Source organism: Centrocercus urophasianus, unplaced genomic scaffold, assembly GCF_019232065.1.
Source record: "Centrocercus urophasianus isolate 14NV4802_14NV808 unplaced genomic scaffold, USGS_Curo_1.0 seq_53, whole genome shotgun sequence".
In the NCBI taxonomy this organism is placed as follows: Eukaryota; Metazoa; Chordata; class Aves; order Galliformes; family Phasianidae; genus Centrocercus; species Centrocercus urophasianus.
The window spans coordinates 107,488-125,126 of NW_024885122.1; the positions used below are offsets into that span (position 1 = coordinate 107,488).

A 17,639-nucleotide genomic window follows, 5' to 3' on the forward strand; every position below is an offset into this window, starting at 1 on the left:
AGAAACAGTAATGCCATCATCTTTGTATCTCCTGTTCTTCTTTTGATATATTTAATTACCTTCTTTTGAAGGCAGAGTATATACTGACTGCAAGACTGAAATGCTTGAGAATAAGTAACTGTTACACGCATTGCTCAGTCAGCTCACAAATGTTTTGTCAGAGCTTGAGAGAGAAGGCAAAGCATGACCTCAACTTCATTTGCTAAGGATAATATATCAGGACTAATAGGCAGAACCTAATACTGAGGGTAAATGTCCTTCACCTATCCTCTCTGCCCCTTGGAACTGCTCAAGTGAGATGTGAGGAAGGAGTTCAGGCAGAGCACATGCATGTGCAGTGAAGAAAGTGAGGAAGGGTGAGCAGGCAGGGACAAAACAGGGATCACCTGTGCAGGGTCTTGGCCAGAACAGGATGGTAGGTAACATCACTAGCACAGAGGAAAGGAATAGAGATAAGAAGCAAGGGAGCTAAGGCATAAAGTGCATAAAATGTATAAAAGTATTTTCATCCAATACACAATAAACACTACTCGAAGAAACTAAAGAGTTCAAAGCTGACAAACTAGTGATTGAAAGATCAGAAATAATTAAAAGATAAAAAAACATTAAATGGTCACATAAGCTGTACCTTCACAAACAGTATGGAGAAAAGAGCAGTCCTGATTTCCAAGTTTACTATCTAGCACACTTCACCACACTTTCTGACACACCTCACGTCTACACACATCTAGTTAGCTGTCACTCCAGAGTTTACCTTTTCTTACAAGGAATGTAATTAAAATCAAAGGGCCTCTGTGCAGATCAACAACATTAAATATAGGCACAGATGAAGCTGTTTGTGGGATCAAGACTTTAAGTGTGTACATACTTTGTTAAAGCATCAGCTATTGCTACATAAAAGCTACGTTAAGACTAGGCTACAGCCAAAAACTATCTTAGAACCAATGTAAAACACATCACAGGAATCACATTATTACAATCCGAGCCTGTTTGCTATTATGTTGCATTATCATTATTAAAGATTGTGAAATTTAAACTCAAAGACAAACTGAAAAGGCGCCTAGCTTGTCAAGCAGGGAATGAATGGCATTCAAACCACTTAAGAACTCTTCACAGTTGCATCATACAGCAACCATACAATTATAACAAGCATTTATTAACATTCGAAGCTCCAGATTGGATGAAAAGCATAAGGACACACTTTTTTCTTCTCATTTAAAACATTCTGGGGGGAATTTTGAGAGCAAAGGAATAATTCAGTTTGCAGAAATGGTTGCATGCTTTTCTTCACAAAGAACAGACTGTGAGTTTTATCTTTTTCCCTTTCAAGTTCTTCATTAAACTTCATACAATTCTAACTTGCACCATGCTTCATTTTTGAGTTCAGCATGATTTTAAGAGTAGCAAACAGCTTTGCTTCTCGTTGCTGCTTTCTGCTGTTTCAAACCCTGCAAGGAAAACTAGGTGATGGCATTTGAGGTTAGTTGGTATTAGGAAAAATCAATGTCAAAAGGAACTGAAAAACAGCTTTCTGTCCAGAAGTAGCATTCACTCTCTGCCCAGATGGAGTTCAAAAAACCCCACAGGGATTTTTGGAGGATTGGGGAGCAGCAATGTAGGTTTTTTTTTTTTTCTTTATTTGCTCTTATAAAAAAGCAACCTTAAATTTACACCCATATCAAGGATCTGAACTGCCTTCAGTTCCTTCAGAAACATGAAGCAACCACTGCTACGACATGGAAGGCACAGGAAAAGGACAAAAGCATTAAGTTTCCCATTTAATTCCATCTTTTTCCTCATACTTTTCACACACCATGGGCTTAATGTTTTTGTTTCTCTCTCCTAGCCAGGAGTACCTACTAGAAAGGAAATTAAGGCCAAAAGCACAGGACAATGAAATACTGAAAACAAAATAAGTGAGAAATACAATTAAAGATGAGTTTAGAATGCTAATTAATAATTTGCAATGCTTAAAGTAAATACAGAGACATTAGAATAGCCAGTTAATAATGTGAGGTGTTTGCCATCTGGCCTTCAAGACTTCCAGAAACTGGTTCAGTTCCTCTGCTCTGTGAAGTGCTTGTGCCCAACAGGCATTGCACAAAAGCAGCTGTTTGAAACCTGTTATATGAGTATTTATATCATTGTCTGTCTCCTAGAATGCAAGAATACTTTAAGAGCTTCAGAAAAAGAAAGTGCTACGAAGAATGCTCTGTACTAGCAATCACCTAATTTGCCCAGGCTTGATCACACTGCCTCATGGCATCTGACCAGGACAGAAGGATTCCCATTTCTTTTTGTCTTGCTCATTAATGTACCCAGAAATTTTAAGATGCCTAAATTTAGACCCATCTTAAAAACCAATCTGTAACAAGGAAAGTTAATGTCCAACAGATTGGGGAAAAAAAGAAAAAACTAAAATAAAAAGATTGATAGAATCACTGAAGTTGCAACAGAATCAATGCTTTTTAAGACTGACCACATGCAAAACAGAATATCAACAAAAAGAAAACTTCTTGAATTACTGGTGCGATCTCACACCAAATCATAAACTCACTCGTTAATTTCCTTGTTCGTCAGAAAAACCTCTATATAATAATTTAACAATTCTATACTTCTTTTTCCAGCATTACAGAAGACCTTTCCTAGCCCTGGTCTCTCACTAGCAGTATTCTGAACACTGATATTCTCAACTACATCAGGCTACTGCCACCACTGTCATACTGGACACTGTCACCAACACGATGAAGGAGAAACGTATCCACAGACTACAGGGTCAGAAACAACTGTTACAACTACCTAGCATAACCCTGCTCATATTATAGGCCAAGAAGACCGTGTTTCTCCTTCTTTCAGACTTCCAAATCAACTGTCCTTGGAGCTATGCTTTCCTTAATACTTTTCTTTTGAAATGACTAGATAGATTAAGAATGCAGAATGAAAATCAAACTAATGAAAGGTACGTAGTCACGTGCAGGAACTTAACATAATAGCTTTGTCCCTTGACCTTCCTTTTGCTCACCATCCTGGATACAGAGAAAACTCAAAGCTCTTCTGGAATGACTTAAATTGCAGTTGTAAGCCTGGCACTAGTGACGTATCTTCCTACTCGAACTGCTTATTTCCTATCCCCAAATGCCCATCCTGTTACAGCAGTGTCCTTGTTTATGTAATCACATGGCAAATATCTGAAAAATTAATGACTTCCATGCAAATCATCATCACATCCAGGCCATGATACAGTTATCAAAACAAAGTCAGTGGCTCAGTACAACAGCTGCAGGAATGAGTGGCCAAGATGATATCCACTTGTACCAGCTTGAGCTCATAAAGAAATATACGCGTAGCTACATTTAAGATTTATTGTTAAGCATTCTTCCAAGATATGCAAAATTACAAACCCATTGCAAGAACTCAGTCATTACAGTCACCAAGATTACCAGCACCAGAGTTAACTTACCCCCATCACCTTGCCACGCTGCTCAACATCCTCCCACATGCAGTGGACGATGTAGCGACACATGTATTTCCCTGCTCGACCCTCCTGCTTCATTCGCACCAGACACATCCTGCAGGAACATAAACACCACATCCATAGCTTTTAGTTTTAATTCAAGTTTAAACAATAAATTTAATCAGCTCCAGCTCACTTAAGATTCTTCTTACAGTACATGCTTTTGTCAGTTATAAAATCAGTTAATAAATTATCAGTTAATAAAAATAAGATTTTTTAAAAAGCAACTATCATAAACTTGTTCATCCTGTACTTGAGGGCTGTATCTCCTGGATTTTGGCCAATCCAGCTACGGAAGAGTGACAGTGGATTCTATTTTGGCTGACAGCACTGTAATCTAGTTAAGCAGTACTGCAACTTAAATTCCAGAGCCTTAAGAACATATCATCCTTTGGAGCAAGAACAAATGTCTTTTCTAATCCTAGGCTACAAGCCAGCTGTAATTCAGCTTGGTATACTAAAATACTGGAAAAGACTGCACTAGCCAAGCAGTGAAAGCTTAAGCAGGTCACAGACTTCACCCAAACTCACATTAGCAATGTCCTAAATTATTTCATCTACAGGGGTCTTCGGATACACATCCAACCACTTGGCAAAACCCCTACAGGCTAGAAGAAATCACAAGTTAATGAGCAGGATCTTAATGAGAATACCAGGTTGGGCTGTTTTACCTTAAAGCCACTCAAGCTACTGGTGCTGTTCAGTCCAAAGAACAAGCCATCACAACCATCCTTTTTTTTTTTTTTAATTACATCTGTAAACAGCACGAACTGAAATGCAGGCTGCTCCCTCACTGAGCTAGGAGGTGAGTCCCACCACCAGAACACGTTCATTACCTCGCTAGTCAGCTCTGCTGCTGCACTGCAAGGCAGAAAGCTGGGATGACAGGATGCTCCAACACTGAAGCTGAAATAAGTCACTGATTTGCACAGAGACATGCTATGCTTGGGGGGCTGTTCATGTAAAAGCTTTTTCTCACACCTTTTGAAAAAGCAAGAGAGCAGAGCTGCTATAGGCCACTTTGAAGCAGCCATGTTAATAATGGTGAAAGCACTGCAAGAGTTAAGAGGTAAAAATGATTTATGTATCTGTTCATTTCTACAGCAGAGATAAGATCTGGGCCTCCCTTCAGGCATTAGAAGTATTCAGTGCTCTGTGAATGCCAGCTCAACAGGGAAAATCATAAACATCTGAAACTTGTCTGTTGGGCTGACCTGTAAAAGGGCAGATGCCAATCTTCATGATGGATTCTATCTGATTTGCCAGTCAGTAAAGTGTTTCTTTTTTTTTTGTTTTTTGTTTTTTTTTTTTTTGTTTTTGTTTTTGTTTTTTTGTTTTTTTTTTTAAATCAGCAAAGGAAGCAAAACTTACTGCCAATGTTGAGTCACAGAGGTAAAACAAGCTGAAAGAGCTGCATTGCTCCTATACTCTTTTCTAAATAGAACCATACATTTAAGTCCCATACAAGGTCCATTCCACTCACACTACAGTATCAAAAGAAGAAAAGCCCTTGAGCCAGAACCTGATTTCTACATGAATGCTTTTGAAAATGGCAGCCACCAGGTGAGAGGCAGGTCAGGCTCCAGCATAACAGTCCTGGCAGAATGAGGTCAAAAGATTGGAGAGGGACTGAGGCATGGCAAGGAGATCAGTGATCAAAGAGGGTCAGTGAGTGAGAGCCTTGGGAGAGGATAATAGGGAGAGAAGGGGAAGGACAGCAGTCAGCAAAGGGAACATTGGGAAGAGCAGCAATTCCTGGCTCAGGAAACAGAGCTGTAAGGATTCTCAAGATATATATGGTGGTAGTGACAATTCCATTTCTAACAGCACCCAGCAAACAATTACAATTTAGATCAAATAATCAGGGAATCATAGGATGGCCTGGGTTGCAAAGGCCCACAGTGCTCATCCAGTTCCAACCCCCTGCTATGCGCAGGGTCCCAACCAGCAGCCCAGGCTGCCCAGAGCCACATCCAGCCTGGCCTTGAATGCCTGCAGGGATGGGGCATCCACAGCCTCCTTGGGCAACCTGTGCCAGAGCCTCACCACCCTCTGGGTGAAAAACTTCCTCCTAATATCCAGCCTAAACCTCCTGTCTCAGTTTAAATCCACTCCCCCTTGTCCTATCACTATCCACCCTTGTGAACAACCATTCCCCCTCCTGTTTATATGCTCCCTTCAAGTACTGGAAGGCCACCATGAGGTCTCCCTGGAGTTTTCTATTCTCCAAGCTAAACAAGCCCAGTTCCCTCAAACTTTCTCCATGGGAGAGGTGCTCCAGATTCTGTGAAGATGGTAGCAAGAAGTAAACCTATCAACATCTTGCTAAAAGAAAAATTGCAAAGCTTTCAGCGAGAATGATGATCCAGAATTCAGAACACCTCTCTAGTTATCAGCCCTGACACAAGCCAGATACATTGTGAGCTTAAAACTTGTCTTACTTTCATCAGCTTCAAAACCTTTGTTCCTCTTATGCTTTTACATAATTAACCTGTACAAAACAGTTAATTAGCTAGAGTTGCTGTATTCCAAGTTTTTTTTTGCTCACTCTTACCAAGTCAAAGAGAAAAACCACTCAGCCTAAGACTTGGAAGCCTAACTTTGGGTTGAGAGAAGTATTTTTACACTACTCTCACTCAATTCACAACCTCAGGGAAAAAAAAAATTAGCAAGAGAGACTTGGCAATCACCTCCACATGCATAAATACAAGCTCCCATCCATCTCCCTTCAGCAGCAGTGAACCAAGAGGAGAGTGCAGCACAAAGACCAGCAGTTAACAACCGCTCACTGATGAGCAGGAATGGAGCAGTGCTCAGAGGAAAGCCTGCTACCCTCGAAGCCTAAAAGGCAGCTCTGTGTTTGGATGCATAGTGCTGTCATAGAGCTGTTCTGCAGCACCACGAGTGAGATCATGGAATTCTGCAGTTTATTTTAAAGTTTGGTAGTTTGTTACTACACCTGCCGTCTGAGGTTTAAAAAGACGCACACTCTTTAAAGACTATAAACTTTCTAACTGGGTCAACACAGTGTGAAACATTTCGTCGTTTCACTACCAAATCTGTTCTGCAGTTTACTGAAATACTGGCTCATCTTTGTCAAACCACGAAAGCAAATCTATTCCAAACCATCTTTAGAAAATTGTCTACTATTGGTTGGGGTGGATAATTTATGTCGTATTTAATTAGGCAGAAAGATTACACTAGAAGAAAATAATACGTAAGGATGCCTGAAAAGAAACGTGAGCACATACATCCTCTTTCCACCTGAGGTGAGAAGCAGCAGTTTCCAACAGGAGCCTCAGCTGTGACTGCTTCTGCCAGTACAGTAAAACACACTGGTTTAAGCTCCAGAAGCAGAAATCAGCACTACTGTATCCAAGTGTTGAGATGCAGCTCAGTGCTATGCAGCCCATGCCTGATGAAGCATTAAGCCTCCAAGGTTAAAGCCCACTCAGAGCTTCCTGCTATCCCCTTTCACTGGACCAGGCATTCTGCCTTCCTCAGGTGTTCCAAGGCAATTATTTCTAGGGTTACATCGTACCAGACCAGATAAATGACTCTGGTTTAACAACAGGTGTAACACCAACCAAATAAGAAGGCTGTTGTTTTGTTCTGTTTAACCCATCATCCATGAAGTGCCAGCAACTTCAAGACAGGAGAAGAAATCTCCTGAAAAGACTTCAACTAGATGTGGAGATATGCACCTTCATCATGAATGGAAGCTCAGAATAATGGTACAGAGCAGAATTCTGAACTCTTGCTATCTCCTTTAGCAAGTTCACATGATATCCTTTGCTAGCAAGTTCACTAGGTACAGTATTTACAGCTAAGTTCAGGTTTTTGTGGAGGTACAAGCTAACAGACCTCAGCCTGGCTGTGTAGTCTCCCTCCATCCTGATGCCTGCACTTAGGCTGTTCAGCCCATTTGCTCATGGTGAGGCAGGATCAACCTTAAGACATCCCAGATAAACTTGTTCTTAAAATGTCTCTCAGGTAAGATATTGCTCTCTTTGGTGTAATTTTAAACTCCTTCCACTCTGCTCTTCTAGGATGAACCACGGACAGTTTACTCTCTTTTGAGACAGCGTACCTCAAAATAATACAGCAGCCTCAAACCTTTCTCTGCAAATCTGATACATCTATCCCTGCAGGAACTGTTTTGCACAAACTTGATGGTTCTTCACTCAAACTGATCAACACTTTCACAAGCACAGTTTTTCTTACAGAAAGCAGTGAACAAATCTTGCTGAGTTTCAGAAAGGGAACTGAAGCTCTGCTGTGTTCTGACCCTAAGTGCTACGTAAAGCAGGATGTACCACATAAAACATAAGACATTTCTTACTACACTCAAAGTCATCTCTTTCGCAATTCGGAAGCTGTGTGGACACAGCCCATACTTCAATTAGACTGTCACAAGAAAAGAACAACGTGGCAGAAGGAATGAAAAGCCTGAGATTTCCTAGGAGGTATGGGCTTCTGAGCCTGATGTCCTCCTGACATCAAGGGTGGGAGGTAACTGAAATAACCTATAAAACTCAGGGAAGAACACTAGTAGGTTGATTTTCTAAAGTATAATTTTAGAAGAACATTGGAAGGAAATGGAGTGTATCTGCAGGAACGTTATCTTTAAATAAGTTAATGAAAACTGAACTAAATGAGTTTCTGATTCTCTCCCTCCTTTCTGGTTACATAGAAAAGGAGAGAAAATAAGAGACAGATATTCCAACAGTGAATCGATCAGAATCTGTAATGCAAGGAGTATGGTCTGACAAGCATCTTAAAGTTTATAAGAGGTGGGATCTAGCAGCACAAAGAGTTGACTGGAACACAATGGATAATGACAGCAGCGAGAGAGGAGAAAGGTTTTTACCTAAGTATATATAAAAAAAATCTTATTCTTTCCTGCTTCAGAAGATATTCTAAATCAGTTGAAAGTCAGTGTCTGTTGGTGAAGAAGGAAGAACGAGTAATCCAGAAAGTGATCTAGACTTATGAGGGGGAACAGGAACATCTTAACAGATGGCAAACAGAATCTATGGTACGGTTGTTGGCTGCCATATCAGAAAGACTTCTAGCTCGAGACAAAAGGCTAGGAGGAGAGATAGGTGTTCGAGCCTTCAGAAGTAGGGTGCCTTTACATATGCCAGTGTTAGCAGAATCCCTCGTGTCCTGCTCCCTCTTTACCAAGATACTGATTTACAAAAGAGAATCAGAGAGAACGCAGTGATATATCTGCCATGTCACAGCAGAATCTTGGCCACTGAGATAGTCACAAACATGCAGCCATGTTCCAGTGGCCCCGGTAGTGAGTAGGCTTCTCTGTGTTCTAGAGCATCAAACCAGATCTCTGATTTGTGAGAATGACAGCATTCATGTAGGTCAAGCTGCCAGAAACAAGGAGAAGCCAGGTACAAAAACTTCAGAAAAAATGAACCTCGTATTAAAAATTAGCCTCGCACTACCTTCCAGATTCACATTTTCATCATTGTCCAACAAAACAGTGATTTTGTTCCTTTCTGCTTGTGCAGGACTTTCTTGTTAACACACTGAGTATAGGTTAAGCATTAGAATGTTTCAGTTTCCCCCAAGGGTCTCTTTAGCATCACAGGCTCGAAGAGAAGCAACTGTTGGCTTCCTCTGACATAACTGTGATCTCAGATGGTCCATGTCTATCAAATACTACCTTCTCTATCATCGTTCCCTTATTTATTTTCATGCCTGTCAGTTGTGAAAGAATACTGTGCACCTCAAAATGCCATGCTAATACATGGCACATTCCCCTGTCAATGCAAAATTGTTGTGAAAAAAGTGTGTTTTTTGCAGTTTTGTGTTACCTGCCTTTGTTTCTCCTCAAGTACTTACAAATGGCTTGGTTTGAAAATTTATTGCAGCAGTTTTCCAAATATCAAACCAAATGATTAGCTTATTAATTCAGTTGTTAAAGCCCTTTTCACATGGAACAGTAAGAAACAGACTGCAAATCTCAAGGGTGACCCATTAATTGAGTCCACTGATTTCATTAACCAATTCAATAGTTCCGCTGATTAATTCATTCCTTAGTGAAATGAGCTGCCCCATCTTTCAATATATTGAGGAGACAGGAAATTAAAAGGAGGGAAGGGGGAAAAAAAAAAGGAGGCAAGGAAATAAGAGGCCTGTTCTTAAGTGCAACTATTTTAGTACAAACTTCCTTTTGAGTCTTTGGGTAGTAAAATGTAAGTCTATGGACTTCAGTTTCATGAAAGATCTGGCACTTAACAAGAATTACTGTACTCCCCTGTGCATCCTGCTGACCTTTATAAGTATGTAATATTAGATGAAAAACTGATTTTTTTTGGCTACTCTTTTCACAAATGAAAAAGGAGGAAAAAAACTTAATGTTCAAGGTGTTAAATATTTTTAGATGTAGCCAAGCTGGCATTCACCAACCTGTGCGTACATTTCAGAGGCGCAAGAATAAATGCCAGTGCTATAATTTGTTAAATGCTTCTGACAAGCAGCAAACTTCAACCACCACAAATTCTCACAATTTAAACCGCTTCTACATAAATTTAAACTTTTCCTAAAACACCTAAATGGGATTTTTCCACACAGGCTGAGTAAGGCTTTTAGAAAGCTCACGGCACGGATTATTCCATTACCTAGAAATACAGAGATTTAAGATGTCAGTTTCTCCATGGGTTTTTTTGCTCCTTAGTAGAAAACTATTAGAATTCATTATTTTGTAAATTGAATATTACCACTTCTATCAATAATCATGGAGCCTACTTTTTTGCACAGTAAGGTACGTATCATTTTACTTCCTGAGACTATTTATATTGCTATTCAAGCTTCACTTACCAGACATGAAGCTGGGCTACTAGAAACCATGAATTCAATGTATCAGGCATTTGGCACCCTTGATGGGAGAGAGAAAAAAAAAATAAAAACAAATGTTAATTTAAATTTAATCTGGTTTTTTTTTTACCTAACAGATTCACTACACCAAAATCTGAATAGATATTAGTAATTAAATTTCTAGCTTTACTCAGTAAGTACATATTGGGAGCAAATATTTACTGTCAGACATCATTAAGATCTAGAATGTGCAGTCACAGGACACTGTAGATACCAAAAGGCTTCATATATTTAGAACTGAGGTAAAACTAACAGGAGGAAAAAAAAACACAATGAAGAATCACAAAGAAAAAGATATGGCTTCTACCTCAGGACATCCCAGAGCAGGAAAGAATAACAAGGAAGTATTTGTGGATGCTTTGGCCAGTTCTTGCACTCCTCCTGAGCACGTACTGATTCCTGCTGCCAGAGGCAGGATGCTGCTCACTGTGCTAGCTGGCACTTTGCTCTCACTCAGCTGCTGTACTTGCTAGGTGTCTGCACAACCCACAGCTCTCTCGGAGCACCTTGCCTCAAGCCATCACACATCAGGATTAAAAGAACAAACCAGACACGGAAATAATCTCTCTTTCCATATTCTGTTCTTCTACTATAGCTGCTGGGTTTCCCAGAAATGTCTACATGCACATGGACATTACACCATAAAACCATCCATGTCTTGATGTTGGGAGGCTGGAGATTCAGGCTCTGTGCCACAGAAACCAGACCACTCTTCCTCATGCTAGGAAAGCATGGACTTAGGGGTTATGTGCACAGGAAGTCCTTCAGTTCCTCAGATTTAAAGCTTCCTCATGGGAAGCCATTTCCACAGCTGTCCCTTGAAGAAGTACCTAATGAAAAGCATCTGACACCCTGGCCTACCCAGCACTTGGCCTCATCTTCTGGACTACTCAAACCTGGGATGCAGAGTGTTCAGAAGCAGACCTTCCCATTGGATCTGCCTCAGGGAAGTCAATCCCTTTTTCGGTACTGCAATGTATTCTTTCCTAACTCCTACAGTTCCTGGCTCTCAGGCAGTAACAAGGAGGCTCACATGGATCACGAAGCAAAATTTTTACAGGCTCTTTCTTTTTATATGTCAACCACGGTCAGGCAGCCACCACAGCAAACAAGCAACTCATCACTATTCCTCCTCCTCCCCAAAGTGACGATGCCATCAGGGGACAGAACGTGCCAAGCTTCAGCATCAATGCCTATACATCACCTACACCACCACTAAGAGCATATAAAGTCACTAACTAACAGTATGTTTTGGAGGTTAACCACAGGTTTCCCCCACCCTTCTCCCCATTTGGCTGTCTCATTGCAAGCAGAAACAGTTCAAGTCCTTAGAATGAATACTTTGATCTAAAGGCAAGCCAAAGGATCTCCAACCAGAGCAAGAGTGCACAGTGCCTGCATTAATCAAACCAGTTAATTAAATGAGGGTTCCACAGACACGGTTCAGAGTGAAACACTTAGTTCAACTGACAGAGGTTTCTGAAATAGAAGTTAGCATGCATCAGTCTGCTACCACAGAAACTGCTCTTCATTGCAAAGCAAAGCTCACACCTCCACTGCTGGAAATTCTGAAAGTTTTTAAAGACCTATTCAGTAGAAGAATTCAGGGAAGAATTTTTTCCTCTAACTTCCCAAGTGTTGCACTTCTGTTTCTTCATTCACTTTCTAATTTCTGTATTGGGACTGGCTACATCCTAATTCAAAGGAGGGATGTTGCTTTAGAGTAACAACTTTGTCCTTAGTTACCAGCCTTTTAGAAAGGAGGCATTTCCAAAATTTGGAGTTTCGGGAGACCTGGTATCAGAAAACTAAAAGGGAAGAAATATCCATCCTAAAATTCAATAGAAAATTATTCCCTTCAGAATGTAGTTAGATATAGAAAAAAAAAAAAAAAAAGTGAGACTGTAAAACCACCTGTGAAATACTGTGATATTATCAGCTGGGGAATAAACCTGTTTTGCCTGCAGAACACACTCTGTTCACATCTGTGTATTTAAAAGACATAAACACTCAGGCTTATGGGGACATATATCTTTTTCCAGCCATATACTGCACTTAAAATTCATCAGGTAAGAGAAACAAACTTTAATGTAGAATTTTTCGTGATGGAAAATGCAATTACCACAATTTAAGGAAGGATGAAATAAGATAACATCTCCACATCCTGCAAAAAAAACATAAAACAGGTGTGTTTTTGTGTCAGCATCCCACTCGTACTGACTGACAGGGAGAGCAGCAGGTATCTACAGGATGCCCCAAAGGCTGCAGAGAACAGAAGGATTCAGAGTGCTGCTCCAGCCCTTCTGTGCTGCTTTGTTAGTCCCACTAGAAACTACTGGAAATAGAGCCATCACTTTGCTACAACAACTGCAGGACCGTGGAGCAATTAATAGCATTAACAGTTCAAGATGAATTGCAGCAACCCCATAGATCAGGCTCATCGACAAATTCCAGCTCAGCTCTCAGTATCACCTACCTGATCCTAAGAGCTCTTCTAGTCTTTCAGTTATAAGATAGGCATTATTCCTCTTCAATATCTTTATTCCTCTTCAATATCTTTATTGATGACCTTGATGAGGGCATCGAGTGCACCCTCAGTAAATTCACAGATGACACCAAATTGGCTGGAAGTGTGGATCTGCCTGGGGGTAGCGAGGCCCTACAGAGGGATCTGGACAGGCTGGAGAGCTGGGCTGAAGCCAATGGGATGAGTTTTAACAAGGCCAAATGCCGGGTCCTGCACTTCGGCCACAACAACCCCAGGCGACGCTACAGGCTTGGGGCGGTGTGGCTGGAGGACTGCGTAGAGGAAATGGACCTGGGGGTATCGATTGATGCTCGGCTGAATATGAGCCGACAGTGTGCCCAGGTGGCCAAGAAGGCCAATGGCATCCTGGCTTGCATCAGAAACAGTGTTGCAAGCAGGAGCAGAGAGGTGATTGTTCCCTTGTATTCAGTACTGGTGAGGCCGCACCTCGAGTACTGTGTCCAGTTTTGGGCCCCTCACTGCAAGAAAGATATTGAGGCCCTGGAACGTGTTCAAAGGAGGGCAACAAAGCTGGTGTGGGGTCTGGAACACAGGCCATATGAGGAGAGGCTGAAGGAGCTGGGAATGTTCAGCCTGGAGAAGAGGAGGCTCAGGGGAGACCTCATTGCTCTCTATGACTTCCTGAAGGGAGGGTGTAGCGAGCTGGGGGTCGGCCTCTTCTCTCGTGTCATTAGTGATAGGACCAGGGGGAATGGCTTCAAGCTACGGCAGGGGAGATTCAGGCTGGACGTGAGGAAGTATTACTTTTCAGAAAGGGTGGTCAGGCACTGGAACGGACTGCCCAGGGAGGTGGTGGAGTCACCGACCCTAGGGGTGTTCAAGGAAAGACTGGATGTTGTGTTGAGGGACATGGTTTAGTAGGAGCTATTGGGAATAGGTGAACGGTTGGACTGGGTGATCTTTTAGGTCTTTTCCAACCTTGGTGATTCTATGATTCTATGATTCTATTCTATGATTATCCTCACAAATGGGTACTTCATTTGTTAGAACTACCCAAACTTCACAAGCTTCATGCACAGAAAGTTTTCTGCTGGTAATCTAGCTATTCCCTCTACTACTTCTCTGTTCCCTTTTACACAAAGTATATCTGAAGTCCCAAAACAGCTCCACTTTCCATATAAGCAGTACAGGATAGCAGACATTTGGAACATCAGCCCTTAACAAAAGTTCCCAAAATTTTGCTTGATGATCATTTATGGACAAAGGGACAGCAGAATGGCAGGTACAATAAAATTAACTGCCATAGAACACCAGACAGCCTCAATTGCAACACCTCCTTCACATGTTAGGTGGATTCACAACTCCTGTATTTTGGGTACTGTTGTTCAAAAGCATAACTCAGAGAAAGGCAGTTCACAGGGCTCATTCTGCATTAGAGAAACTCTCAGAAAGTTCACTGGGTATCATCAGAAAGGCACTGAGAAAGTGCAGTAGTTTAAGATGTGAAGTACTATCTGTCACTGCACCATAATATCCAGGCAGTTCTATCTCGCCTGTTGGAAAACCACCTTACAGAAATCTGCACACCACTATGAGATCTGCGTGGTCATGCAGTTATGATTCAAGCCACGGTGCAACCACATCACAAAAGCAAGTCCCGAAACACTGAAGAACCAATTCGGATCACACAGGGTTAATCAGCCCACAAATGGTTTTACACATGCATGGGTGTACTGTTTTCAAGGCCAGCTCAGTAGGTTAACAGCTTTCACAAACTACAGAGAAAAAGCTAATAAGCTCTCCAGAGACCAGAGCTGACTCTGTGCAGTTCACTTGGATATCTCAACACCATACAACTTCAGCCAGAAGTGCTGGGGGCAGCAAAGCCAAGAAAAAAGTAAAAAGTACTCTGCTAGGTCTGTGTGCAGCCAGTTTCAGTGAGGATAGACCTGAGCTGGGTCCCGTGCCACAGCATTACTATTTTTAAGGGTCCTGAACAGTGCAATTTATCGTGTAGGTGTGCAGCACCCACACCAGCACGGTCTCAGGTGCACCTTTGCCTGCTACATCACTGAGAGACAGAGCTAAGGGTAACTGCTTCCTGGGTTCCTGCTACTCCAGTCACCCAGACTGCTCATTTGGGAACGAGCTGTGGTCCTAGCTTAAGGTTTGCCCATCTTTACTTGAAAAAGGAACAACTCAGGAAAACCCCATTCTCACTGATCTAGTTTGATTAAAAAAAAAAAGAAAAAAAAAACAACTGATCAGAAAAGTTGGGTATCTTGCATGGTTCCATGCTTCCCATCTTTTAAACACATATTCCTCACCACTCAATTCATGCCAGCTGCTTGCCATCAGACCCTTCTATGTGCCACTAGTTCCCCAACACAACAAAACAGTAAGCCAGCAAAACACTGAACTAGTTTCTTACAGTGACCTACACACTTCAGTAGATATGTAATTTCCTGTCCAGAGAACAGGCAGAGAGCTCGTGAGAAGCACAGAGCCTTTTCCCTTCGGCCACTGCTTCAACTCAGCTACCCATGGAATGACAGCCTAAGCTCCTTTACATCAGTTAAAAGGTCCCTGTCCATCCCATCCAAACCATGCCTTAGGGGAAACTACTCTTTAAACACATCGCATCACCTGCCTGTTAGGTTTTAAAGCCAATCTCCCAAACAGCTGCAGGTAGAGAACCATAACAGAAACTCCTTACACCTGTTTTTGTATCAGAGCAACGGTTTCTTTAGAGCCACAATGACTCCAACACCACAGGATTCTTATAACAGCAACAGACACATCACACACTGTCAATCTGAGCAAAACAAGTGATTTCCTTACGGAACAAAGGCTTCAAGTGTATGCAATAAGATTTCCCTAAGTGTAAAATCAGAGCTGGACTGGCTACAACTTACACTGTAGAGCAAAAAGAAAAACAGAGCAACAGTGATGTTCTGGAGAAAACGAGGAAACGTGAGGGAAAGATCACCTGCTCTTTGTGATACACTTACAGCTGAGAACTCTGAGTATCTTTGCTTTAACACAGCAAGACAATGCCAAGAATACAACTGAAGTAATTTTTATTCAGTGCTGAGCCTGAAAATCTGTGGCAAAGAAAATATGTGGCATCTCCTTCTCAGACACATTTTGAAATCCCTTTTATCTAGGGAAACATCTATTCACTCTATTCACCTTTTTACAATCTGTTACGCAGAGATAGTGAAACAACAGCTAGAAACAGTAACACCTCTATCTGAGAGGCAAACATGATGAAGAAGGGAAAGTTTGAGAGGGCATGCAGCTGAGCAGAGGTACCTGCACAGCAAAAATGAGGTTCCAGTTTTCTGATCACTAACGATGACTCCAACTGCTTATAAAGTTCTCTCACTTCTACCACCTCTGAAACCACATCAGAGTTTCGGAAAACCTTCTGAAAAGCAATGGAAATTTTTGCAGCAGCAACACCATATAACAAACCCCTCTCAGTACATTTTGCACTAGGTGAACAAAGATAGGCCTTACACTGAACCTTCTCAGAACTAGTCAAGGGACAGATAGAACACAGTGGACCACATTAAAAAAAACAAAAAAGGAATAGGTATCTGAATTCTTCACTTACCTCACTCTCAGTAATAAAAAAAGGCAATATTCTTCCAATTCCAGGTTATTCTGAGATTTTACCTATCCCACCCTTGTAAATCACTACAGGACACCAAATCCAACACTTTCAGGCTCCAGAGCACTCCCCTGCACCTCTGTCCTGTATAACGGTGTAGCACAGACAGCTTCTTGTTGGCCATGCACTGTTCAACCCCTGGCAAGACTAAGTGCTTTCTTATTTATAGTTACATGCAATTTTCACCAGCATTTCTCTCATCAGGGTAACACTTCAAATTCCAGTAGCACCAAATTCATGACTTACTGTTAAAAAATTCCTCGTAGTCGGTTTTCTCCACGCAGCAGGTGTACATGCGCAGAGCTGCTACCTTAATTTTCTGAAGAAAAAGAGAAGACAATACACAAAGTATTCATGATAAGAGCTAGTGAACACCACTGCTTTTGTTAAACACATATGCTGCCATCTTCCAAAAAGACTTCTGAGAATCACAATCCCTCGAGATTTTTCAAGAGCACATTAAACATCATCTTATCGCTCAGGAATTACCAAAGTATAATCACATGGCCAAATGACTTAATTTGAATACCCTTCTAAATCTAGCTGAATATAATGTTTGCATCACAAAAATAATTGAAATGGCTTTCTCTACAGACTCCAAAGATCCCCATTCACAACTCTTAGTTTCCTCCAATAATTTTCACTGTTTATGTATGCAAGAGTGTTGTGTATAATTTAATTTTTAAGAAGTTATATACCAGACATGCACTACAAGTATCTTCTTCCTCCCCACAGTAATGAAAACTGACCAGTAAAGCTTCAAAGTCAAGGAAATAATGTCACACGATGAATGACACGAGGTTTATTTCAGGTGCTTCAGAGCTTAATTTTGCTCAGAAACACCTCAGGGCATAATATATAAACAAGATACATGTGCTTAAGCTTCAAAAAGAACAAGAAATGACAGGAAAGATCTGAAAGAGAAGAACCACTATCCATTCCTTCCATCAATCTCAAGGAAAGCAAAAAAGAAATAAAAAACTGGAGGCCAGGAAGAAGTCCTGGGTTGATTTGTTTGTTTTTAACTGATATCTATTAAGGATTGTGCCAGTAATCACTATGCT

The 17,639-nt window shown here is 41.2% G+C and overlaps 1 protein-coding gene across 3 annotated transcripts in view; it reads right to left on the reverse strand.

Annotated features, from left to right (window-relative positions):
• LOC122169387 (ubiquinol-cytochrome-c reductase complex assembly factor 1) overlaps nt 1–17,639 on the reverse strand; it is a 53,082-nt gene that overhangs the window by 24,607 nt on the left and 10,836 nt on the right. For all 3 annotated transcript variants that reach the window (XM_042835505.1, XM_042835504.1, XM_042835503.1), the window contains exons 5-7: nt 16,822–16,894; nt 10,355–10,412; nt 3,461–3,569 (exon numbers count right to left, since the gene is read on the reverse strand). In XM_042835505.1, coding sequence (XP_042691439.1) covers nt 3,461–3,569; nt 10,355–10,412; nt 16,822–16,894 — 240 coding nt within the window. The remainder of the gene's footprint in view (nt 1–3,460; nt 3,570–10,354; nt 10,413–16,821; nt 16,895–17,639) is intronic.